This window comes from Pleurodeles waltl, chromosome 6, assembly GCF_031143425.1.
Source record: "Pleurodeles waltl isolate 20211129_DDA chromosome 6, aPleWal1.hap1.20221129, whole genome shotgun sequence".
Lineage (NCBI taxonomy): Eukaryota > Metazoa > Chordata > Amphibia > Caudata > Salamandridae > Pleurodeles > Pleurodeles waltl.
In genome coordinates, this window is record NC_090445.1 from 705,573,231 (window position 1) to 705,599,393 (window position 26,163).

General features: G+C 45.7%; 1 protein-coding gene across 6 annotated transcripts in view; it reads right to left on the minus strand.

The window, feature by feature from the left end:
• Positions 1-26,163, minus strand: part of LOC138300185 (deleted in malignant brain tumors 1 protein-like) — a 499,499-nt gene that overhangs the window by 443,547 nt on the left and 29,789 nt on the right. For 4 of the 6 annotated variants that reach the window (XM_069239172.1, XM_069239171.1, XM_069239174.1 and 1 more), the window contains exon 2: positions 25,592-25,633. The exons of the other annotated variants lie outside the window; for them this stretch is intronic. In XM_069239172.1, the coding sequence (XP_069095273.1) occupies positions 25,592-25,633 (42 nt within the window). The remainder of the gene's footprint in view (positions 1-25,591; positions 25,634-26,163) is intronic. 6 annotated transcript variants of the gene reach the window in all.

Sequence of the window (26,163 nt, forward strand, 5' to 3'; positions counted from 1 at the left end):
CAACAAAGTTCATATGCAAAATAATAATGTTGAATTGATGTGTGCTTGTAATTTCTTGAAATGCTTGCAATGTCCCATTTGTCAGCCTCCAACAAAACCTGTTGTGGACTGCATATTTTTGGCAAGAGAAGGAAAACTATAATTTCTTTGGTTGATGAAGGACATGTTGGGCAATCTGCTACTTCTAGGAAAAGTACATCAAACTTTTAGTGGGCAAGTATAGATAGTCAAGTCAAGATGTTTGTTGGGAAGTGCAAAATGAGTGCTAATGTTAATATAATTTTGAACACAGTTCACGTTGGTGATAAGACACACACGTTTCCAGCTCAGCCTTGGTCTGAGTTGGCTATAGATATTCCATATGAAAACATTGGTTCTGAGAAAGTCTATATGTTGGTTTAGACTGACTATTTTTTCCAAAGTGGGCAGAGGTAGCAGGGTACAGGAATTCCAATTCTGAGGCTGTAACTGATTTCTTGAGTAAATGTTTTCACAGAGAAGCTTTGCCCACCACCATCATCAGGGATAGTCAAAAAACATTTATCGCTCAGAAGTTTTCTGAATCTTTACAAACATGTGGAATTAAATATCTGCATGCTGCTCTTTATTTGCCTAATATGAATGGTTTACTTGAGAGATTTAACAGGGTGGTCACTTAAGGTATTCAACTGGCCATAAAAGCTGGAATCAATGTAGCATATCCCGTTGCCAAATTAATATGGTCTGATCACTGTACTTGCCATATTTCCACATTTTCTATGTTTGAGTTACTTAAAGGGAGGAAACCAAGAATTGGGTTGTCTCCAGGTTGGCTGTCCAAAAGGTTAACTTGTTTTGAAAAAAGTGCGTGCTACTGCCAAAACTAATGTTGAACGATATTACAAGCCTTGAAGCAGGATGATGTTTTGCAGAAAGTATTGTGTTACATCAAAGTAGGATGCTCTAAGGTGAGGAATTTGGACTCTTGTTTAAAGCTATTTGCTCAAGTGTCTGAGGAGCTGTCCATAATGAAGAGTTTTTTAATGCAAGATGATGTGTGCATTCCTTCAATGTCTATTTGTGATACTTTGATTAGAAAGGCTCACTGGACCATGTAGATATCAATAGTACTTGCAAAAACCTGAATCAGTAATACTGGTGGCCCTCTAGGGATGCACAGTTTGTGAAGTGGGTTGATTTGTGTAATACCTGCCTGCTTTCACATAAACATTGGAAAACACAGGAAACTCCGTTACACATGGTTCCTTTACCAGGTGAGGTTTGGATGAAGGTTGCTTTGGACTTTTCCGCACCCTTTAATATGCGAAGAGATTTATGCTAGTTGTGATTGACTATTCCTTTAAATGGGTGTATTTTGAATTTAATTCTGCTTCCAATACCAACTCAGTCAATATGTTTTTAAAGAAATGTTTTCTAGTTGTAGGAGCACCCAAGAAAATTGTCACTGACAATGGCACACGCTTATGAAGCAATTTATCAATTCACATCATATCAAACATCTTCAGGTTGCCATATATATTCACTAGGCCTGGGTAGAGTTCATGGAGTTTCACTCTGCCTAATTCTGCAGAGTTGATTAGAAACTTAGTGAAATTCCGCAGAGGTGGAGTTCCGTGACCCGTGGAATCCTGAATTCACCCAATCTTGGAAGCTCAAAGAAGGGTCGAGCCTGGTTAGCTTCCAAGATTGGGCCATACAGAGTGAAAGCTGCCATTTCAGCTTCTTGTGCCCTGGCCTGTCCCGTGTGCACAGTCCTTGTTTGAGCACCAGTGTGTACAAACAAGGAAAAATTAAAGAAGAGACTGGGTCTTCCAGTGGTCCTCCTCTCCTTGTCGTCCTCTGCAGCGGCCTGGCTCTCTGCCTCCCTCTGCCCCCTGCTTCTGGGCTCCGGTGCACACTGCAGCCAAGTTATGGGTTACACAGCGCAAGTGCAGACTATCTGCGCTTGCACTCTGTAGCCCATAACTGGGCTGCAGTGTGCACCTGGTGGGCTCCACTCTGCTGGCGGGGCTAGCGGAGTTTTTGGACCAACTCCACACTCTACGTGGAGCGCAGAGTGCCAAATACTCCATTAGCTCCGCCAGCGGCACTCCTCGCACACCCCTAATATTCACCTTCTTTTAATGGTTTAGTTAAGGAAGAACACGTTTTTGAAAAGGAAGGAGTACACTCTGTTTTGGGAACCGATGTGGATGGTTTTTAGACAAAAATTGGGAACTTTTTTAATCACACCACACAATACAAAGGGAGTGTCTCCACGTAAACTTTGGTGAAGGAAAACTTCCTGACCCAATTTACATCCATATTAGTTACATTCTAATCCAAACTAGTCTTTTCCAATTTCCAGTGATGCAGTTGCAAGTAGGACGCTACAACAGGCTTTATGCAAGGCAAGGTCCGATGAGAATCTTCATGTTAAAAAAAAATAATCTTAATATTTGTGATTTGGTTCTTATCAGAAAACCATATGGAGCTGAAAAGTGGGAATCCAAGTTTAGGTAAGATATCTAAGGAGACTCTTCTTTTCACGGACAAGGGGTGGTGGAGTAGGAGTAACTTATTCATATTGATTCAGGAACAAGCCAAAATAATGTATTTAATTTAAGGTGACTGTGAAACTGACATATTTGGTACTTAAAATACTTCAAAGGTGAACAATGGCTTTTCCTGCCCACTATTCACCCCTTGTATTGGATTTTCTGTTGCGTTGTATCACACAACTATGTGGAAATATCACTCGGATCACCATCTACGGGTCACTCTTTATGAATGTCTCGCCGTCTTTTTCCATTAAAAAAAGCACGCTTATGACTGAAAATCCTTGGTGAAATATGCCTTTAATGTTTAGGAAAGCTTACGAAAGCAATCTTAAACAGTGTGTATAACGAGCACAACTTGCTGCAGTGTTGGCACTGTGCATAAGTGTTAGGCCAAAACTATACTGGACCAGCTACTATGTAAATATAATTATTTAGGGACCAGGGTTCAGTAGATTTACAGCTGGTAGTATTAGCAGCAGAGTATAATGCTCAAACTGGCAGACATAACTGTGACCATACTGTCTAGTGCTTGAAGTGTTAGCAGTGCTTATAGTATTTACGCACTCAAGATTTGGATGGGCATCCTATTTAGGGGAGACAGTATTGGCAACGGTCAATTGCACAGGCTGGCCATCTTTTTTGCTACTTTCTCCACTTCAATACTTCTCAGTCTATATAATGCTTCCTATATTATCTCTGTATTTCTGTATAAATGAGATAATGTACCCGCAGCTGGGTCATTGCAATTCTTTGAAGAGTTCTAGACTTGGGTCTCACCTCTCCACTTCCACAAATCCCCACCAAGTACTCTTACTAAGAGGGAAACGTTTGTCAGTGCCTATTTATTTCTTCATATCCAGGGACTTCCAATTTATCTCCGATCCAGAAAACAGGACAGCAAATCCCAAAATTCAAAGGGAAGATCAAGCCAGCATGTCCAAGTTGAACACTGCTTTCTTATGAGGCCCTGTTTGTGATTGTCATTTTTGTCGCTGACATGACCACCAGCATCGAGCCTGGCCCACTTTAGTAGATGGTTCTACATAAAACAAATAGGAAGAGCATGTGAGGCCTTTACTTTGACAGATAAACTTTTTTACAATGATCTTGTATTTATGTCTCTGAGAGACAGTGAAATTACTGGATCAGGATACAGAGCAGAAGGCAGAGCAAGTAGGTGAAAAGACCACAGATTCTTCTGGTTGAGATGAGGCAGGTGATGTCACAGTGCTCCCTCTTTCTACGGGTGAGGTCAAAGGAGGAAGATGACTGAAGCACTGCACCTACAAAACAGTTACGTCACTTCTTTCTTTTGATAGTTTGCTGCAAGAGAATAGTGATCTAGTGTTCTTGTTAAATGTGTGCTCTGAGGTCAGAACCAGCACCTAATAAGAACATGAAGAATATGAACATGAAGACACTAAGGCCCATATTTATACTTTTTGACGCTAAACTGCGCTAACGCAGTTTAGCGTCAAAAAATTTAGCGCCGTCTAACGCCATTCTGAAGCGCCATGCGGGCGCCGTATTTATGGAATGGCGTTAGACGGTGCAAGCAGACCGGCGCTGCCTGGTGTGCGTGGAAAAAAATCACGTAGACCAGGCAGCGCCGGCGTAGGGGGAAAATGGCGTTAGGGCGTCTTAAAATGGGGCAAGTCAGGTTGAGGCAAAAAAATCGCCTCAACCCGATTTGCGCCATTTTTTACGACGCCCAGACGCCATTTAAATGACTCCTGTCTTAGTAAAGACAGGAGTCATGCCCCCTTGCCCAATGGCCATGCCCAGGGGACTTATGTCCCCTGGGAATGGTCATTGGGCATAGTGGCATGTAGGGGGGCACAAATAAGGCCCCCCTATGCCACCAAAAAATATTTAAAAAAATAAAAAATTATACTTACCTGAACTTACCTGAATGTCCCTGGGGTGGGTCCCTCCATCCTTGGGGGTCCTCCTGGGGTGGGCAAGGGTGGCAGGGGGGGTCCCTGGGGGCATGGGAGGGCACCTGTGGGCTCATTTTGAGCCCACAGGCCCCTTAACGCCTGCCCTGACCCAGGCGTTAAAAAGTGGCGCAAATGCGGGTTTTTTTGCCACGCCCACTCCCGGGCGTGATTTTTGCCCGGGAGTATAAATACGACGCATTTGTGTCGCCGTCATTTTTTTAGACGGGAACGCCTTCCTTGCATCTCATTAACGCAAGGAAGGCGTTCAAGCAAAAAAATGACGCAATTTGCCCATACTTTGGCGCTAGACGCGTCTAACGCCAAAGTATAAATATGGCGTTAGTTTTGCGCCGAATTTGCGTCGAAAAAAACGACGCAAATTCGGCGCAAACGAAGTATAAATACGGGCCTAATTAACTTCCACGGTAAACAAACAGAAAACATCGAAGTTTAGGAGTTCTATGATCACTTGGAGGTACAGTGCTGCTACCAGAGTGCTTTGATACAATCATGGATCGTCAACGTCTCTTTCAATGTCCCCGCTACATACATCTTAGTTTTTTTTTGGTTCCTTTCAATGTACCTTAAGTAACCACATTGATAAGTACAGATGGCAAAAAATGTTGACTCAAAATCGTAGTATGTAAAATAATACGTTTTTGTGTGTTTGTCTGGTGTGCTTATTGTATCAACTAGGGGCATTTTAAAACATGAGCTATGAGCAATTCACAACTAAAACTATACTTCGGATTTGAACAAGATGGGTCTGAAGCCCATATTCTTAGATTCACTGAGAGAGACGAATAATCAACCACCCCTTTCTTCCCTGATGTGGTGCTATTCTTTTTCTTTTCCTCACATTATCAATACCTTCAGGTCTTCTGTTCATCAGCTTCTGCCCTTTCAAAGGCGGTTGAGAACAGGAGAGCAAACGGCCACACAAAAGGGCATATATTCACAAGCTGTGCACTGCGCCGTATTTACAAAGCAGTGTCACGCCACTTTTTCTGGCTTCACGTCACCTTGTGAATACAGCCCCCTAACTCGCAGCATTTTGCGGGTAAGAGGCCTGCAATGGGTGTTTCTGTGGGTATTCCACAGCAACACTCATTGCATTTTGACAGTGCCCCAGATTTACGAGATTTTGTAAACCTGAGGCAGCGCCAAAATCTAAGGCAACCCGAGGGGTGGCGTTAGCATGACACAACAAGGGGAAATGCTTTGCATTTCTCCTCGTTTTTTTGCTCTTTCTATGTGTGCTGCATTCTGCAGCACCAATAGAAGAAGCAAATCTCCATTAAAGAATCTCCCCTGCAATGCAGTCATCCTTACATCATGGTGCAAGAGTGGCTGCGTAGGTGCTCAGCAGCTTATTTGAGCCAGCACAGGGAGAAAGACAGGGATGCACCAAATTCTTTTAAATATGGCGCATCCCTGCATTTTAGAAGTGACTCAGCACAGCCCTGCCAATTTTGGTGCAGCGACCACGTTGCCCCATTTCTAGTAAATATGCCCCAAATAGTATTAATGCAGCACATTTAGTTTAGAAATATCCAGATAGCTCACATCTTTAGTTGTTACAAATATGGAGGCATATTTATGGAAAAGTGGTGCATCATTTATGATGTGCCGCTTTTCTAGCGCCCCACTGCGTCCCACTAACAACAAAATGTGTGCGCCGTATTTACGAATCGGTGCACCATGTCGGTCGTGCTCACTGTGGTGTCATAATTTATAGTGCTAATGTGGCTCTTTGCTGGATTAGCATCATAAATTATGGCACTAGTGCAGCAAAGCAAAGGGATGCCCATTGTTTTCAATGGGAACGTCATCTGAACACCTGCCTTAGACAGGCGTTAATAATGAACCCAAAAATGGCGCAGTGAAATCTAGTAAATTTCACTGTGCCATTTTTCTGGGCCTCCTTACGTGGGAATTTCCCCCTTGGATACATTATGCCTGGTGCAGGCATAATGTGGCACAAGGGTTTACAAAGTGGTGCAATGCTTGTAAATATGGCACGTGGGAAACGCCACCTTAAAGGCACATTTGTATAAACAAGTTACGCAAATGTGGCCAAGGTGGCGCTAGGGGCATCATAAGTAGGCCTCATGGTTTGCTTTCATATTAGAGAGTGTTTCTGAGCAGGGCTTCCATGTTGCCAATGAGCTCTTTCTATTTCGTGTGACCATTTACCTTTACCTTAAATTGCATACAAAACATACTGAAAAATAACAGTAAGCACCACACTTCTCTGCTTCTCGATTTTGGTTTGTGAGCAAGGGTAGCATGAAGCTGTGTGCTGGTGCTTCCATGAGGGCTGTTATGACATGAGTAGTTACCTGTAATAAATTATTACTAGTGGTTAGTGGCATTTTGTTGTGTCAGAATGCACGCAATAAGACATTCAAGGATGTGCATAATGAATTTCATCTCATCTTTGGGATCATGGAACCAAGTCCTATTTTGTGAGAGGCCCTTTGCAACAGGCATTTAAAGAACTGGAAACCCTAATAAATGGCACAGAAGTGACCTGTAGGTGATTTAAGCGCCTCTGATGAAAAGGAAAAGTGCAATATAAATACAGGTATAATATTTCAATTAGACATAATCAATTTTCAAAGCAGTCCTGACAAGTTTGTGTCTGAAATACTGGTTCAAAGCCCAGGAACCGAAAGTTGAATGCTGTAGTTTTGATCATCTTTATAAAGTCAAAAAATATGCCAGTGGATTAGTAGGCTCATCTGGTCCAATTTTGTTGCCAGAGCCTTCGGGGACCTTTGGGGCTGTAGAAAAAAATTGATGAAATGTTAGATTCAATTGATGCTGCAGCTCCTGTCCACACTACAATAATAAGTGGGTCACATGGACAGAACACAAAGGATGCAACTTGTTTGCAAAATATGTGGAGATTTTTACCGCCCCTTGGCATAACTTCTCAACAATAAGCCTGCCAACTCCACCCCTTCCAAAAATTTCTTTTCAGGTTTAACGAATGTGTTGTTCCAGGTGCTTATTTGCAATCACATCAGAGATTAATGTGTGAAAAAGAAGTAGGTGCCAGCTGGGTCCTTTTATATAAGGCCAGTGCAGCTTGCGCATCCATGACTCATGTCTTCGCTGCCAGTGACATAATTAACAATCAATCAATCAATCATTAGATTTGTAAAGCACAGTTTATCACCCCAGGGGGTATCCAGGCGATGTGCCCATTGCTGTGAGCAGTAATTACTCCTCAAAGAGCCGTGTCTTGAGCTTTCTCTTGAAGTCGAGGAAGGTGTCTGAGGTGCGTAGGTTGTGGGGCAGTTGTTCCAGATCTTGGAAGCGAGGTAGCAGAAGGAGCACCCTCAGTTGCAGCTGCATTAAACTCTCTGGACATGAATGAGGGCAAGAGTTGCTGAGCGGAGTTCCCTGGTTAGCTGGTGGAAGGAGGGTCTGTGGTTGATTAGATAGGGTCCGCATTTGTGGAGGGCTTTGTATGAGATTGTGAGAACCTTGAATTTGCACTTCTTGTGCACAGGTAACCAGTGGAGACCTCTGAGGTGTGTGGTGATGTTGATCTATCTGGGGAGGTCCAGGACGAGTCTTGCTGCTGCGTGCTGGATGGTCTTGAAGTGGTGGAGAAGCTGGGTGGGGAGTCCGATGTAGAGGACTTTTCCTTGGGCTAGTCTGCTGGCAATGATGGCTTGGGTGACCGTCTTTCTGGTTTAGATGGGGATCCATCTAAAGATCCTCAATAGCATGCAGTGGTTGTGGAAGCTGGAGGTGGCCACTGCGTTTATCTGCTCTTTGAAGGCAAGTTTGATGTGGATGATGATGCAGTGATTACAGGTGTGGTCAGTTGAGTTCAGGGGTTGTCCGAGCATGGGGGGCCACCAGGAGTCATCCTAAGAGGAGAGGTTGTGTGCAAAGATGATCACCTCAGTCTTGTCAGTGTTCAGTTTCAAGCAGTTGGATTCCATCCATTCAGCGATGTGTTTCAAAGCATCGCTGAAGTTGTCTCTGGGGATGGGGTGGTCTTTGGAAAGAGATAGTATGAGTCGGGTGTCATCGGTATATGAGATGATGTTCATTCCATGGGAACGAACAATTTCAGCCAACGGTGTCTTGTAAATGTGGAAAAGTGTGGAGGTGAGAGAGAATCCCTGGGAAAAGCCGCATATGTTGCTTTTAGGTTCTGAGGAGCAAGGTGGACCCTCTGGCTGCGGCCTGTGATGAAGGGGTGGAAGCATTTGAGGCGTAGCTTCAGATCCCAATGTGGTGGAGTCTTGAGGTGAGGGTGTAGTGGAAGATGGGGTCGAATGCTGCAAAGATGTCTAGGAGGATCGAGACTGCCTTCTCCCCTTGGTCAAGGAGGGACCTGATGTCATCCGGTGCAGTGATAAGGGTGGTCTCGGTGCTGTGGTTCAAGTGGAAACCTAATTGGGAGGAGTCTAGTAGGTTGTGTCTTTCCAGGTGTATGGAGAGTTGCTTATTGATGGCTTTTTCCAGGACCTTGGCTGGCAAAGAGAGCAGAGAGATGGGGTGGTAATTTTTTAGTTCAGTGGGGTCAGAGGAAGGTTTCGTTGGGAGCGGCTTGACGTCTGCTTGTTTCCTTGCTTTGGGAATGATGTCCGTCCTGATGGAAGTGTAGAGGATGGGAATGAGGATGCTGCTGATTTACTTCTGACCCAGGTTGAAGATGGAATGTTGGCATGGGTCGTTGAGGGAGCCCGAGTGGGTCGAAGTCATAAGGGTGACTGTTTTACAACTACTAATAATGGCACTCCTACAATTGTGACAATACAGACCATTCCAGACCAGCAAGAGTTACATGAATGGTGTGGGCAGCAGGTATTATGAATTTTTAATGTATATTGCATTATTAAACACTGTTGGTGTGTGCATCTCAAAATTAGACAGACAGCACCATTATGCAGTGGACTGTCATTAGTTTCGGTGTTGAGAATTTAAGGCCAGATGTATAAAGCATTTTTCTGGTCACAAATGGCCCTTAGGGCCATTTGCGACTGGAAAAAATGCTTTGTCTAATGTACAAAAGGCAAAATGTGAGTCAGTAACTTATTACTGAATCACATTTTGCATTTGTGATTCGGTATTTGGAAGGGGCATATTTTTACGGAGTCCCTTCCAAATACTGAATTGGTTTGGTGTGTATTACTGTTTTGCAACTGCATTCTGGTCGCAAAACAGAAATACTTTACCACTGGTAGTAACCCATCCCCAGAGGAGACCCAAGGGACCCCTTCCCCTTTGAGAATGTAAATAATAATGGGTCAGATGTAGCAAAGGGTTTGAACGTCACAAACAGCGAATTTCGCAGTTTGTGACGTGCAAAACCCAAATCGCGATGCCCAATTCCCATTTTGCGAGTCGGTAACCTGGTTACCGACTCGCAAAACGGGACTGTGAGTCGCAAATAGGAAGGGGTGTTCCCCTTCCTATTTGTGAGTCGCAGCACGATGCTGCATTGCTTTGTGACCGCAAATGCGGTCACAAAGCAATCGCAGTTACCACCAGTGTCAATCTGGTGGTAACCCAATCGCAAAAGGGAAGGGGTCCCTATGGGACCCCTTCGGCTTTGTGAATGGCCTGGAAAACATTTTTTCAGAGCAGGCAGTAGTCCTATGGACCACTGCCTGCTCTATGTAAGTATTCCATACCTGTGCAACTATACCCAAAAGTGCACACAAATTCGCTCCTGCTTCTCAAAGGCAAGTGTAGGTGCTAGTAAAAGGGAGGACATGAGAGGGGAGACAGCCTTACTTCATTGCGGCCTAAGGAAATGGTTTGTCCCTGTAAAAAGATGATTTCCCAGTGGAGAAAATAATTAAAGGAAACAAGGGCAAATGCACTTCTATGCATGATTTACACATGCTTACTTTCCACCAGGTGAAAATCCCACATTCGTAAATTGTGTGCATATGAGTAGTCTAATAAATCCACAATTGCCATAGATTGCAAGGAAACCTCCTAGGATTATCTGTAAATCCCTTCAGTGTAGAAAAAATTCTTGAAACATGGAGTTCATTCAATTCAAACAATGTTTACTTGGCCTTTGCGAATCGGCAAAATTGTTTTGCCAGGGATCAAATTGTTGGGAAGCCATGATTACTGCCCAGCTGCACTGGTAAACCTAGCTTCTACAGAATTCTACTATCCGTTCAACACATTTAGTGTTACAAAATTGTACGTATTATGGATGCTGATACTCACTCATAAAATTGAACATTATAAAAGGAACCCAGTTACTGCCTGTTTCTTTCACCCTTTGCATATCTCCTTGCTTACTTTCCTCACATTCGAAGCCTGAGTTGTTTCTATGAGAAGCTTGTAAATATTTGCAACTCCCAGGAACAGATACGAAATTCAGAATGTTGAGTTGAGAAAGAAACATCCAGAAACAGAAAAAATGACAGCTGTCTTACAAGGTTTGCTGAAAGAACGGAGAACACTGTGATAAAGTAGGGATGTCACACCTCAAAGCTCCTGAGCTCCCAGCCTTAACAGACACACACATGAGAGTAAAGAAAATAATTGGGTTGTCTGGATTTTCCAAGATGAATGCATTTCATTTGCTGTTCGGTTTTCAAAGGTACCTCTTCACTATCTTGTTCATTTGCAGAGGGGAGCAGCACATTAACCTGGTACTGGTCGGGTTTCTCTGGGTGCAACCTTGCCTATGGCCCTGTGCAAGGCTATGTCAAATACTTTCACATCTGAGAGTTGTGGGGGTGAGCGTACTGTGTAGGACTGGACTGTGTTAGTGATTATCTAGGGCAGAGCATGACTGAGTGAAATTATCAACTTCTAATAGTGCTCCTAGCGAACCCAGAACCGATTTTGGATATAGTGTGTTCCCATATGTTTGTAGAGCAAGGCCTTGGCTGTACCGATGCTGCCTCCTGTAGTGTCATGGGTTTGTGAGCACTAAGACCCCGTGGCTAGGGGGTGGACTCAAGAAAAGGGATTACGCAATCAATCTGGGAGGTGTTAAGATGTGGTCTTTAACAGTTTTGGGATGTTGAGAAGTTAGTTGAGTGTTGTATGCTGAGAGATAAAGATGTTCAATGAGTTCTGTTTGTGGTGTGTTCTTGTGCATGCTCCCGGGCAAGGAAGGATGGGACAACTGGCTTGTGCGTGCCACGTGCACCCAAGTCGAAGCAAAGAGGCTTGCAGTTGGTGTTTGTAGAGTCCAAGCTCCACTCCAGCCCGTACAAGGCCTCGTGGAGAAGTTAAAGGCCTAACAAGGGAGAACTGTTGCAAAAGTCCAACAAGGCTTGCATGCCAGGCTACGAACAAACAAGATGGTGCTTCGCCACAACACCGAGCCATCATTCATACAAAGAAAATGCTAAAGGTAGCAAAAATAAGGTACGAGATATAAGTATATACTCAGAAGTGAGGCAAACAGTTACAAATACAACATCAGACACAACGTCTGAGATCTTATGGAACGTCCAACTCATACAAAGTAGCAATTGGCGCCAACTACATTATGAATCTTGCCTCTAGCGAGACAGCTTGAACACATGGCCAAATATTATCAAAGTCAGAAATTGGGCGCCGACTAGTAAAAGCTGCCAAAATAGCACAAAGAAATTACTAGAATGAAACAGAAAAACGAAAGCAAAGACCAGAACATGCAAAAAACAGAAAATGTACTCACTATTAAAAAGGAAGTGGGAGCCACAAAACCCTTTAGCCAGTCTGGCAACCGAAGCTCCCGTGCAAAACTGGTACTTCCTGAAGGCACAGATGCTGGTGCACAATGAGTGCTGTCTGAACAGCACATACTCTCAACGTCAGATGAAAGAGGAGTGAAGTACACAGCAGCCGCATTTCTAAAACATCCGCCTCCATTCAACACCACCAGAAAATAGAATTTTGACACCAGATGGACCGCATGTATCAAGACTTAGGTGGTCATTATGACCACCGGCGTTGAAAACCACCTACCGCCGTGGCGAGGGCCTCCAAAAGACCATCGCTGCGGCTACCAGCCATCCGCTGGATTATGACCACAGACGGATTTCCGCCAGAAGGATGGCAATTAAAATGGATGGCAGTGTAGGAAAGTACCATCTTGCCTGGCATGTGCCCCCATTTTATACTTATGTCAGTTTATTTTTGTCTGTCTCACTGGAATCCTGCTAGCCAGGACCCCAGTGCTCATAGTTGTGGCCTGCATGTGTTCCCTGTGTGGTGCCTAACTGTGTCACTGAGGCTCTGCTAACCAGAACCTCAGTGCTTATGCTCTCTCTGCCTTTAAAATTGTCACTGCAGGCTAGTGACCATTTTTACCAATTCTGATTGGCACACTGGAACAACCTTATAACTCCCTAGTATATGGTACCTGGGTACCCAGGGTATCGGGGTTCCAGGAGATCCCTATGGGCTGCAGCATTTCTTTTGCCACCCATAGGGAGCTCAGACCAATGTTACACAGGATTGCCACTGCAGACTGAGTGAAATAACATCCACGTTATTTCACAGCCATTTTACACTGCACTTAAGTAACTTATAAGTCACCTATATGTCTAACCCTCTCTTGGTGAAGGTTAGGTGCAAAGTTAACAAGTGTGTGGGCACCCTGGCACTAGCCAAGGTGCCCCCACATAGTTCAGAGCAATTTCCCCGGAATTTGTGAGTGCGGGGACACCAATACACGTGTTCACTACATATAGATCAATACCTATATGTAGTTTCACAATGGTAACTCCGAATATGGCCATGTAACATGTCTAAGATCATGGAATTGTGCACTCATGCCAAATCTGGTATTGGGGTGCCAATTCCATGCATCACCAGGGCTCCAGCATGGACCCCGGGTACTGCCAAACCAGCTCTCTGGGGTTTTCACTGCAGCTACCGCTGCTGCCAACCCTCAGATAGGCTTCTGCCCTCATGGGGTCTGGGCAGCCCAGTCCCAGGAAGGCAGAACACAGGATTTCCTATGAGAGAGGGTGTTACACCCTCTCCCTTTGGAAATAGGTGTTAAGGGCCTGAGAGGAGTAGCCTCACCTGGCCTCTGGAAATGCTTTGAAGTGCACAGATGGTGCCCTCCTTGCATAAACCAGTCTACACCAGTTCAGGTATCCTCAAGCCCCTGCTCTGGGTGGAACTGGACAAAAGAAAGGGGAGTGACCACTCCCCTGTCCAGCACCACCCCAGGGGTGGTGCCCAGAGCTCCTCCAGTGTGTCCCAGACCTCTGCCATCTTGAATGCAGAGGTGTGAGGGCGCAATGGAGGCCTCTGAGTGGCCAGTGCCAGCAGGTGATGTCAGAGACCCCTCCTGATAGGTGCTTATCTGACTAGGTGGCCAATCCTCCTCTGAGGGCTATTTAGGGTCTCTCCTGTGGGCTTCTCTTCAGATAATGAATGCAAGGGCTCACCAGAGTTCCTCTGCATCTCCCTCTTCGACTTCTGCTAAGGATCGACTGCTGACTGCTCCAGGACGCCTGCAAAACTGCAACAAAGTAGCAAAAAGACTACCAGCGACATTGTAGCGCCTAATCCTGCCGGCTTTCTCAACTGTTTCCTGGTGGTGCATGCTCTCGGGGCTGTCTGCCTTCACCCTGCACTGGAAGACAAGAAGAAATCTCCTGTGGGTCGATGGAATCTTCCCCCTGCTAACGCAGGCACCACCCTGCTTCACCGGTCCTCTGGGTTCCCTCTCATCTTGACGAGCATGGTCCCTGGAACACAGGAGCTAGATCCAAGTGACCTCGACAGTCCAGTGGTCCATCTGTCCAAATTTGGTGGAGGTAAGTCCTTGCCTCCTCATGCCAGACAGTAATCCTGTGTACTGTGTGAACTGAAGCTGATAGGGCTTCTGTGCACTTTTGCAAGGAATCCTTTGTGCACAGCACAGCCCAGGTCCCCAGCACTCCGTCCTGCATTGCTCAACTCACTGAGTTATCCACCGGCTTCATGGGGCCCTCCTTTGTAGTGTTGAGACAACCGCCATGCTCAGTTTTCTTGAACTCATGTTCAAGTACTTTTGCGGGTGCTGCCTGGTTTTGCATGGGCTCACTGTGTTGCGGAGCGCCCCCTCTATCTCCTCCTCCAAGGGGCGACCTCCTGGTCCTTCCTGGGCCTGGGCAGCACCCATTTTCTGCAACTGCAACATTTGCAGCTGGCAAGGCTTGCTTGTGGTCTTTCTGCATGGAAACAACTCTGCATCCTCCATCACGCCGTGGGACATTTTTTGTGCAAAGGAGAAGTTCCTGGCATCTTCTGTTGTTGCAGAATCTTCAGCTTCCTCCACCCGGAGGCAGCCATTTTGCACCTTCATCCAGGGTTTAGTGGGCTCCTGCCCCCCCTGGACACTTTCGTGACTCTTGGGTTTCGTCTCCTTCCTTTACAGGTCCTCAGGTCCAGGAATCCATCTTCAGTGCTTTGCAGTCAGTTGTGGTCCTTGCAGAATCTCCTATGACGACTTTAGTGTGTTTCTGGGGAAGTAGGGTAACTTTACTCCTACTTTTCAGGGTCTTGGGGTGGGGTATCTTAGAAACCATTAGTATTTTCTTACACTCCCAGGGACCCTCTGCACACCACACTAGACCTGGGGTCCCTAAGTCATTCGCATTCCACTTTCTTAGTATATGGTTTGTGTTGCCCCTAGGCCTATTGCATCCTATTGTGTTCTACAGTGTTTGCACTATTTTTCTAACTGTTCACTTACCTGATTTTGGTTTGTGTGTATATTTTGTGTATTTTACTTACCTCCTAAGGGAGTATATCCTCTGAGATATTTTTGGCACATTGTCACTAAAATAAAGTACCTTTATTTTTAGTAACTTTGAGTATTGTGATTCTTATGATATAGTGCTATATGATATAAGTGGTATAGTAGGAGCTGGGCATGTCTGCTAGTTCAGCCTAAAGCTGCTCGGCTATAGCTACCTCTATCAGCCTAAGCTGCTAGAACACTACTAATCTACTAATAAGGGATAACTGGACCTGTCACAAGGTGTAAGTACCATCAGGTACCCACTATAAGCCAGGCCAGCCTCCTACAGGCAGTAAGGTGGCGCTGCTGCCAGCATCAGCGCCACGCCAGTAGACCGCCGCCAGCCATATCATGACACATGATACGGCCTGGCGGTGTTCTGCTGGTGGACGCTGCTGCTGGCAGCAGTGCCCTGCCCCGTCTCCTGCCGGAGGGCCCCCTGACAACAGGTAAGTTGGGTGCTCCTACAGGGGAGGAGGGTGGGTGGCATTGTGTGTGTGTGGGGGTGTGGGGGTGTATGTCTGTGCATGTGTGTATGTGGGTGTGTGTTGTATGTGTGTGCATGTATGGATGTGTGAGTGCATGTATGTTGTGTTGTGTGAATGCATGTCTGCTTTTATGTATGTAAGTGTGTGTGAATGTATGTGTGTGTGAATGGATATATGCATGGGTGGATGAAAGTGGGAATGGGTATGTGTATGCAAGTGTGCGTGTGTGAAGGGGGGGCATGTATGAAGGGGGGTCTTGAGAGGAAGGAGGGGGGGAATCTGTGGAGGGGGAGGGGGCGGGGGCAGGGAAGACCCCTATCAGTGGCAGGGAAGGAATTCCCTTTCACTGATAGTGCCTACCGCCATGGTTTTTGTGGCAGTAAGGTTGCCACGAAAACCATGGCGGTAAGCGGGGTCATAATCCCACAAGCGGGCAAGTGACAGCCGCTGGGCTGGAGAGTGAAGTCTCCAGCCCAGTGGTCATTACCGCTGTGGCGGTCAGTGTGGTATATTGGCAGTTTTGCTGCAGCCAAACCGCCAATGTCATAATATGGGGAAAAGTACCGCCAGCCTGTTGGCAGTACCTTCCTTCATATTAACACCGTCTACCGGGGTCATAATGAGGGCCTTAATGACTTCAAAGATGCCCTGGAAGAAGTAAATGATGAGAAAATCATTAAATACTTAAAGAATCCCACCGGTCATGGAGTGAAATGAGTGATAAAGCAAATCTCCCACAATGTCATAAAGAAGCTTCAGGAGCCAAGTTCAATCCAACGCCAAATGTCAGCTACGGAAGGTACATTTGCAATCAAGCGAGACAACAAGTTTGTGAGATGATGGATGAGTTTGTTGAGAGACTTGATGTGCTCACAAAACATTGTAAATTCACTGAATTTCATGATGAGGAAGCCATGCACCTCAGAGTCATTGATGGTCGTGAAGAGTAGACCCAAGCCCTGAGCAGAGGCCTGTAAACCAACGTCTCCAAAGAAAGAAAGACTGTGTCTTCGATGTGGATTTTCATTTCCACATAAGAATAAATGTCCAGCCATCAGACAAACGTGCAAGGGGTGTAATAAAGAGAATAATTTCATAACAGTTTTCAAGGCAAAGGAGAAACCAAGTGTGTCATGGCGAGATGAGAAAATGGACACCAGAAAGTTCCAGCACATTCTCACTACACCCACAAGGACAAAAAGCAAGCTCAACTGCAACAGCTGGAAACCAAACGAAGATGATCGTCATCAAGGTCACCCTGCACAAGTTGCTTGATGTCACCATTGAGTGACAGTGAAGAGGGTGAATGAGCAATTATCCTAAATAAAAAGGAGCGACATGCATATGTGGGCCATGCCGCTTACAAAGAAGAAAAATGAATACAAAAAACAAGTGAGTTAATGTAACAAAAGAACTCATGAACACATTGCCCCAGGATCAAATTCAAGATTAACGGTTGCACCATAACCTTTGTAATTGATAGCAGTGCATTGATCAACATCATGCCAGTCAAAGAATTTCACAGTTTGACACCTGTACCGCAACTTAAACCATCAAATGTGAAGGTGTATACATGGGCTGCTTCTAAACTGTTACAAAGTCAAGGATTGTTCACAGGAGCCTTGCGGCACAAGAAGGCATCTGTTCAGGCCCCAATCTATGTTTTTCAAGGTACTCTATCTAGTGCATGCTTGCCTAGTTTTGCAACTGCTGCTGACATGGGATTAAAATCTATCTATTACAACCAAAATATGCAGTCTGACATAGTGCATCAGTCCCCGTCACTGTTCCATGGCCTAGAAATGCTCAAGATGAGGAAGGTGCAATTTCACATCAATGAAGTCATCCGACCTGTTGTACAGTGACAACGCCGTATAGCATTTCATCTGCAAGAAGCAGTCAAGAGGGAACTAGAAGAGTTGCTGAAATAAAACATTATCAAGCACTCTACTGGTCCCACACCATGAGTGTCACCCTGTTAGACCTGAAATCCTTGGTTTGGTCTCCCCGGACTTTTTTGCCTCTGCTTCCCATGTCTTGACTGTGTAATGGACTCTGTTTTTGCTGTTTTTGGTACTCAGGGCACTTTACCACTGCTGACCAGTGCTAAAGTGCAAGTGCTCCTGTGTAAGTTGTATGTGTAATTGGTTTTTCCATGATTGGCATATTTGATTTACTAGTAAGTCTCTAGTAAAGTGCACAAGAGGTCCCCAGTGCCTGTAAATTAAATGCTGCTAGTGGGCCTGCAGCACCCGTTGTGCCACCCACATTAGTAGCCCTGTAAACATGGCTCAGAACTGCAGTGTTTGTGTGCGCAGTTTTAAACTGCCAATTCGACCTGGCAAGTGCACCCACTTGCAAGGCCTAAACCTTCCCTTTTTATACATGTAAGGCAACCCTAAGGTAGGCCCTAGGTAGCCCAATGGGCAGGGTGTAGTGTTTGTTAAAGGTGAGACATGTACAGATGTGTTTTACATGTCCTAACAGTGAAATACTGCCAAATTCGGCTTTCACTGTTGCAAGGCCTATCTCTCTCATAGGTTTACATGGGGGATGCCTTTAAATATTTTTAAAGTGCAGTTTTCCTTTGAGAGCAGATAGTAATTGGAGTTTGGTGTTTCTGAACTCACAATTTAAAAATACATTTTTTAGTGAAATTGTTTTTTAGATTGTTAGTTTGAAAGTGATGTTTTTAGAAAGTAGGCCTTTTCTTGGTTAAACCATTCTGTGACTGTTTGTGGATTCCCTGTCTGGGTCAGACTGACAGGTGGGCTGTTTGTGAATCTCCTCTAGACAGTGACACGAAGGGAGGTGGGTTGTAGCCTGCATATCCTGATGAGCCATCTGAGCTAGAGTGGTGGGAAGAGTAGTCACTTACGCCTGAAGGGGCTGTGCCTGCACTCACACAATGCAGTCTCCAAACCCCTGGTGTGTGTCTGGGGCCTGGCCTGGGCAAGGCAGGATCTTGTGAACAACAGAGACTTTCCTTTAAAGTTTGCCTACTTCAAGGGCAGAAAGGGGTATAAGTAGTGGACCCAAAACCCCAGACTTTAGATCACTTCTGAAACCATGAGGAACCTCTGCCAAGGAGAAGAGCTGAGGCGAAGTGCTGCCCCTGTCTATGACTGTGCTTTGTTGGGCTGAACTGCAGTTGCTGCTTCTGCCTATGAAAGGGAACAAAGACTGGACTTTGTTGTGCATTCCTGCTGGTGAAGAATCTCCAAGGGATTGAACTGAGCTTGCCTCCTGTTTGGAAGTCTCAGGGCCATCAAAGACTTCCTCTGCCAGCACCTGGGCTATCTGCTGAGACTCCTGCCCTGCCAAATGGCGCCCTTTCCAGTCCCAGGGTCCTTGAAAGGTGAAGACGGAATAACAAGAGCTAAAATCCACGCACAGAACGGCGTGCTGGGAAATTTTCGATACATCATCTGCAACACAGCTGATAAACGACGCACCACCCGCTTCGCAGCAAGAATCAATGATCCACCTGCAGAGCGACTGGGAGATCAAAGCACCGCGGCTGAAAAAATGAAGCAACACCCGCTTGCGGCTGCTGATAATGACGCACGCTCCAATCAGTGCGGTTTTCTAACACCATGCAACCAGATTTCTCATTTATCGTTGCTGGGTGTCAAAGTCATCGTGAACCTGCGCGGATCTGAGGTGCCCTGTCCGGAAATCGACACATCACTCTCTTGCAAGGGAGAAAAACAACGCATCGTCGACCTGACCAGAGAAAAAATTATGCATGACCTCACTTGTGAGTAAAGAATCAACGCATCGCTGACTTTTCCGATGCACGCTCGCCCATGCGGCTTTATTGTTGACGCAAACCAGGTACTTTGTGTAAAATCAACATTTCAATTGTTTTCCATGGAGTAAGACTCTTAGGCCCTCATTCCGAGTTTGGCTGGCGGCAGTAGCCGCCAGCCAAACGGGAACCGCCTCTTGGCCGCTCCGCGGTCAAAAGACCGCGGAGGCCATTCTGGCTTTCCCGCTGGGCCGGCGGGCGCCCGCCAAAGGAGCGCCCGCCGGCCCAGCGGGAAAGGCCCTGCAACAATGAAGCCGGCTCCGAATGGAGCCGGCGGAGTTGCAGGGGTGCGATGGGTGCAGTTGCACCCGTCGCGATTTTCACTGTCTGCAATGCAGACAGTGAAAATCGTTCTGGGGCCCTGTTAGGGGGCCCCTGCACTGCCCATGCCAGTAGCATGGGCAGTGCAGGGGCCCCCAGGGGCCCCACGACACCCGTTCCCGCCATCCTGGTTCTGGTGGTGAAAACCACCAGAAACAGGCTGCCGGGAAGGGGGTCGGAATCCCCATGGCGGCGCTGCAAGCAGCGCCGCCATGGAGGATTCTCCCAGCCGGGAGTAATCCGGCGGAAAACCGCCGGACCCGGCTGGGCGACCGCGGCTTCACAGCCGTGGTCGGAATACAAAAGGAAGCACCGCCAGCCTGTTGGCGGTGCTTCCGTGGTCGTCGACCCTGGCGGTCAATGACCGCCAGGGTCAGAATGACCCCCTTATTCTTTTGAAAATTCATATCTTGACTTGAGTATGTTGGATTTCTTGTTGTTTTGGTCTTGTTTGATTTAGATAAATATTTCCTATTTTTCTAAACTGGTGTGGTGTCCATTTTTTCGTGGCTTCACTGTATTACTGTGTGTGTTGGTACAAATACTTTACACATTGCATCTGAGATAAGCCTGACTGCTTTTGCCAAGCTACCAAGGGGTTAAGCAGAGATTATCTTAGTGTGTTTCTCCATTGCCCCAACTAGAGTGAGGGTCCCTGCTTAGACAGAGTGAAAACTGACTGCCAACCAGAGACCTCATTTCTAACACACCCATAGTGGTAGTGCCAAAAAATGACAGTGGAGGTGCAGTGCACATCTGCGTGGATATACACCAGGCCAACACTGCCATTAAGAGAGAAATGCATCCTGATCCAAACATTGTGGATGTGATCATGCAGCTGAATGATGCCAAAGTCTTCGCCCAACTTGACTTGAACAAAGGGTACCATAAACTCAAACTGGAAAAAAACTGCAGCTACATTACCACTTTCTCAACTCATGTTATTTTTTTCAGATACTAATGACTGAGCTTGGGAGTATCATCTGCTGCAGAAATATTTCAAAATGTGATATGTAGTATTATTCAGCCTGTTAAATATGCCTTCAAGTGCAATGGTGGCATATTGGTGTTTGGTGCAACACAGAAAGAACATGATAAAGCTCTCAAACAAGTGTGTCAGTTACCTACAGGTGCAGGTCTCACAGTAAATGCTGAAATAGGTCAGTTTCATAAAACAAAATGCAACCTCTTTCGGCACATGTCTTCTGATGGACGGATGACTCCTGATGAAGTACAAGCATTATCTGCCATCAGTCCTCAACAATGGTACGCTCCTTCTTGGGCATGGCCAGCTATTGTCATGGTACTTTCGTGATTTTGCCATAGTGAGTGCCCCATTCAGAGACCTGACAAAAATGAAATGTTCAGTTCCGATGGTCAAATGACCGTGACCACAGTTTCAAGAACATAAAACATGCAATTGAAAATGTGACAGAGATGGCTTACTTTAATCCTAAACTGCACACTGAGATCACTGTTGATGGGAGCCCAGTGGGGCTTGGTACAATCCTTGCTCAGCATGGTGGAAGTCTGAATGCTCGGAGACACTTTGGGGCATGCACCAGTCAAAGCATGTTCGACACAGAACTTGCCCAAACGAAAAAAGAAAGTCTAGCTGTACTATGGGCCTGAGCATATTTTAATGTGTTTCTGTATGGAAAGCATTACACAATCGTCCCCAGACCACCATGCGCTACTCACCGTTTTCAGAAATCCAAAGGCCAAGATGCCCCACTCACATTGAAAGGTGGTGGTTGCGTCTACAAGAGTACAACTACACGATTGTGCACATGCCAGGCAGGAATCACAACCCTGGAGATTATTTCTCACAAGTACCCCTGCAGCAGCACATCTCAACGTTGAAAACTGCAGAGAAATACACCAACGTCATTGTGAAGTCTAGCACACTTGCATCTGTCCATTGAGGAGATATATGATCAACAACTCACGACAAAGTTATTGAGTGGCTAGAAGACATATTTGCAGTGTGGGACACACTGGACACTCTGAAATCTGACAATGGTCCGCCATTCAACAGCAAGGAGTTTAAGGAGTTTCAATATTAAGCATCAGAAAAGCACATTCTTGTGGCCTCAAGCCTATAGTGTTGTAGAACGGTTTATGGAGACCTGGAAACGAATGATCCAACGTGCCCCTATGAAGGGCATTGAGCTTAATCAAGCATTGGGCCAAGCCCTTTATGCCATTCGGTTGACTCCTCACTCTACCACTGATGAGAATCCGGCCATCCTAATGTTCAGTAGAGCTGTAAGAACCAAATGACCACAATGGACGTGTGTGAACTCTGGATGATGATGAGATTCGTGCTACTGACACTCCTCAGAAATGTCAGATGAAGACAAATGCTGATCAATGCTATCGGGCGTGATAGATCGACGACAGTGACTGGTTCTCGTCAACCAGAAACGTAAACGAATGAAAGATCCTCCATTTGATGTTGAAGCTCTGAAAGACGTTCTTAGCAAGGGACACATGATAACAGTACACCAACCTGGCAAATCCATTACAATGCACTTGTCAAACTTCAGACATCTGTTCAGGAGATTGTTAGAAATGGGGTCTCTAGTTGGCAGAGGTTTCCAACCTGTACAAGTAGGGACCATCACTTTAGCCAGGGTAAAGCAACTACACAACCTAAATTAGCCTGTGCTCACCCTCTGTTAGCTTGGCACAGAGCAGGCAGTCTTTGTGCAACACATTGCATGCAGCAATACAATGGAGACACCACAAAAAGACTCCACAAGTGTTTAAGAAAATAGATGAAGTTCATCTGCTTAAAATATAACCAATACAATAAAAAATCCAATAAGTAGTTTAGGAGTTGGATATTAACGCAAATCTGCTCCAGTCAGTATTAGATCATGGCAATAAATATGATCCTGAGTTAAGTTCACGAGATAGTGAAAAAGGCAGTTGCACACATGGAGGAATATGCATATTCAAAGTCCCAGGTGCTCAATCTAGGACCTTTTTGATACTGCGGAGGAATGCCCTGTAAGTGTTTGAAGAAGCCAGGCCCCGCTGGCTGGCCTATTAGGAGGAATTCTGTAGTACTGCTCACTGGTGAGGAGTGGTGAGTAATCCCCCTGGGACCACTTGGATTTGATCACAGAAGAAAGGCTCCTGCGACCTTGGGCCAGGAAAGCTCCTGGTTGCAGACTAGGGAAGCTGAATTGGGCAGGAGTGTGCTGTGCGTCAAGGACATGGCCGGGCTATCAGGCAAGTCTGTGCTACTGGCTGTTGGAGCCCTGGCTGTCGCTCACATGGACACACAGCTCTGCAGCAGGCGGGGGATGAACAGCTCACAGAGCTCTGGAAAAGAGCACGCCTCACCTGTTGCAATGTGCCGCCTGCCAAGAACTCCATCCAGGGAAGGCGTGGTCTTCCTTAATTCCAAGCGCAGTGGTTGTGGGATTTGGAGCCACGCTGACCTTCCACTGCGATAGATAGATAGATAGATAGATAGATAGATAGATAGATAGATAGATAGATAGATAGATAGATAGATAGATAGATAGAGGTTCCCACTAGCTAGTTATAGTTAGGACCATATTTCCATAGAAAAAGCTTTTTTTGACTTGCCTATATCTTTTGCGCCATTTGACGAATCTTCACAAAACAAACATTCCAAAAAAAGTGTAGCAGTGATTCTTGTTGTGCGCGGAAAGTTTCGGGGTGATCCGTCAAGTGGGGGCCGAGAAAAATGGGGATAAAAAAACATTGCATTTTCCATTTTAATTCCCATAAGACATTTAGACACATCTACAGCCCGAGCCACTGGACCGAAGAACACCAAATTTGGCAGAAAGCTAGCTGTAGGTATGCTGCTTGTCTGGTATATATCTATTCAGTAGTTTGGGAAAAATTTCGAGAAATCCAAATTTTTACACCGCTGGCCGTGAAATATTCACAAAAGAAGATGAGCTCATGCAGGAAAATGCACAGCTCTGATCGTCTGCCAACCCTTCAAACCAGGGAGTAATGTCAGCCATCGTGGGTCTTGGCTTGAGCAGAGTCCCAGTAAAAAAGTTTTTAAAAAAGACAAGGGGCCAGGGTACAGGCACCCTGACCCCTTAGCTCTGGTGGCGAAGTCCCACATGGACCCCCACAAAGAAAACAAATTTTTTTCAGCATATTCGTGGCAAAAAAACACAAATGCTGGCTTCCATGGTTGTTTTTTAATAGGGCCCCGGGTGGGCCAGGTCCTGTGGGCATTAATATTTTTGTGTGTGAGGGGGTCTCTCTGCCCCCGCGCACCACCACCTCCTTGGGGCAATTTTCATGATATATGCAGGGGTCCGTGGCCCCCTCGCACCCTGGGGAGCACCACTTCACTGTGGCAAATTGCATTAACTGTGTGGGGGAGGCCCACCAGCACCCCCCAAAGCCCTGGGGACTGTCACCTCCCAGGTGCTTTAATTATAATAAATAGAAGGAGCCTCCCCACCTCCCCGGGGCTAATACCATAAAATCTAATGGGGTCCGTTTCGGACACCTATTGGCCCCAGGGACCACCACCTCCACTGGGCTATCTTCATGTAGGAGGGGGCCCCCCTCAGGGAGCAACTGATGGCCCTGGAGAATGCCAAACCCCAGGGCCAGCTTCTGCTATGTCCCGGGGCACCCACCCCCCGGACATAGCTGTTTGCTGTGCCTTGGCTGCAGCTTTGAAGATGCAGACAGTCAGTCACGCACTCACTCACAGAGTCACTCAGACTCTCACAGACCCACTGACAACCCTCATGCACCCACTCACAGACTCGTGCACACACTATCGCACCAACCAAAACTCTGATGTATGCACTTTCACACCCTGACAGACACTCTTGCAGCAACTCTCATTCCCAGAATCACCCTTGCACACCTCCTCGCACATATATTCTGACACCCAGAGATTACTTGGGGAACTTCCACTGTGCATGACTAAAGGGCCATGCACAGAATGGGGCTGGGTGGTTAGAAGGGTTGGCCCCAGGGATTGGCTGCAAGCTAGTCCTTTCAGGCAACCCATACTGCGCATGGGAGAAGGCCATGCACGGTGCACGGTGCAATGTTGGGTGCTTATAGGGGTTGGCCAAAGGGCCTGTGGCCAACCACTGCAGGACCCTTTTCTTGTACTTTCTTCTGTTTTCTTTTATCTTCTCTCATTTTATTCTTCCTTTTTTATTTTTTCATTCTTTTCTTTCTTTTCAATTTTATCTTAAGTTTCATGTATTCTTCTCTCCTGTGGCTCATTTTGCTTTTGGATGCACTGATTCTCTTTGACAGATTGTGATTTTGTGAATGTCACATCGTATTGATCCACAACTTTTAGCTATGTCCCATCCCTATTGAACCAGGCCGGATGAGAGACTTTGCCAGCACTGATAGCTTTCCAGTTATGACCTTATTGTATTGTGATACTTTTTAAAAGCAATGTTGCATGGTCCTATTGATGCTCTGTTCAATATTCAGTTGTCGATTTGTTATTGACCTTTAATAAAGTAATGTAAAAAAGGACTGAGTTAGAAGTGTGCACTCTGGCCATTGCTTGCGGTGGTTGCAGTGTGTACATTACCTGTGTTAGCCCTGCTGCACTACCCTTGCATGGCAGAAGATTGTATACACTTAAAGATTCACAATCATAAGACCGTATTCACATTTTATAACCTGCTATGTATGAGTCTAATGTCCTTAATTTTCAGCTGTTGAGCATCTGTTTGATGAACTAATGTATTATGTTGCTACTAGCTCACCTTGATCAATTCCTGCTTTGGAGTTTTCGGGAGCATTCTGAACTGTAAAGAAAAGAATAGGATGTCAGACAACAATTATCAATGCTTGATTTGTCTAAAGGCGTAAACACCTGAATGGAAGCAACAGTGAACAGGAAGATCTATGCTGTTTGCTCCCCAAAATAACAAGCATTTGCAATGCAATATGTCTCACATTTTTTGAGTTAGAGCTAATGGTATTGTAAATTGAGAACTGGAGTTTTCTTGCCACATAAATTGGTTATCCCTGTCTTATAATTTTGTCTTTTCCTACGATGTTTTGTTGGTCACTGGAGGCAACTGACATCAGAAATCACAAGCCTTTGAGGAGAGACAAGAAGATGACTGCACTACCTCCAGTTGTGTAAATCTCCAAACAGAAATTGGAAAATAAGGCTGGAAAAGTATTTTCATTTTAACAGAATGAAAAGTCTTGAAAGCATTTTTGCCTCCCGTTTCAATGAGCAGAGCAGCCTGAGAAGATTTATGGCCCCAACAAAAGAGATAAGCAATGCCCTGTGCGCAATGGCGTTAGTGCTGGCAGTGAGGGGCCC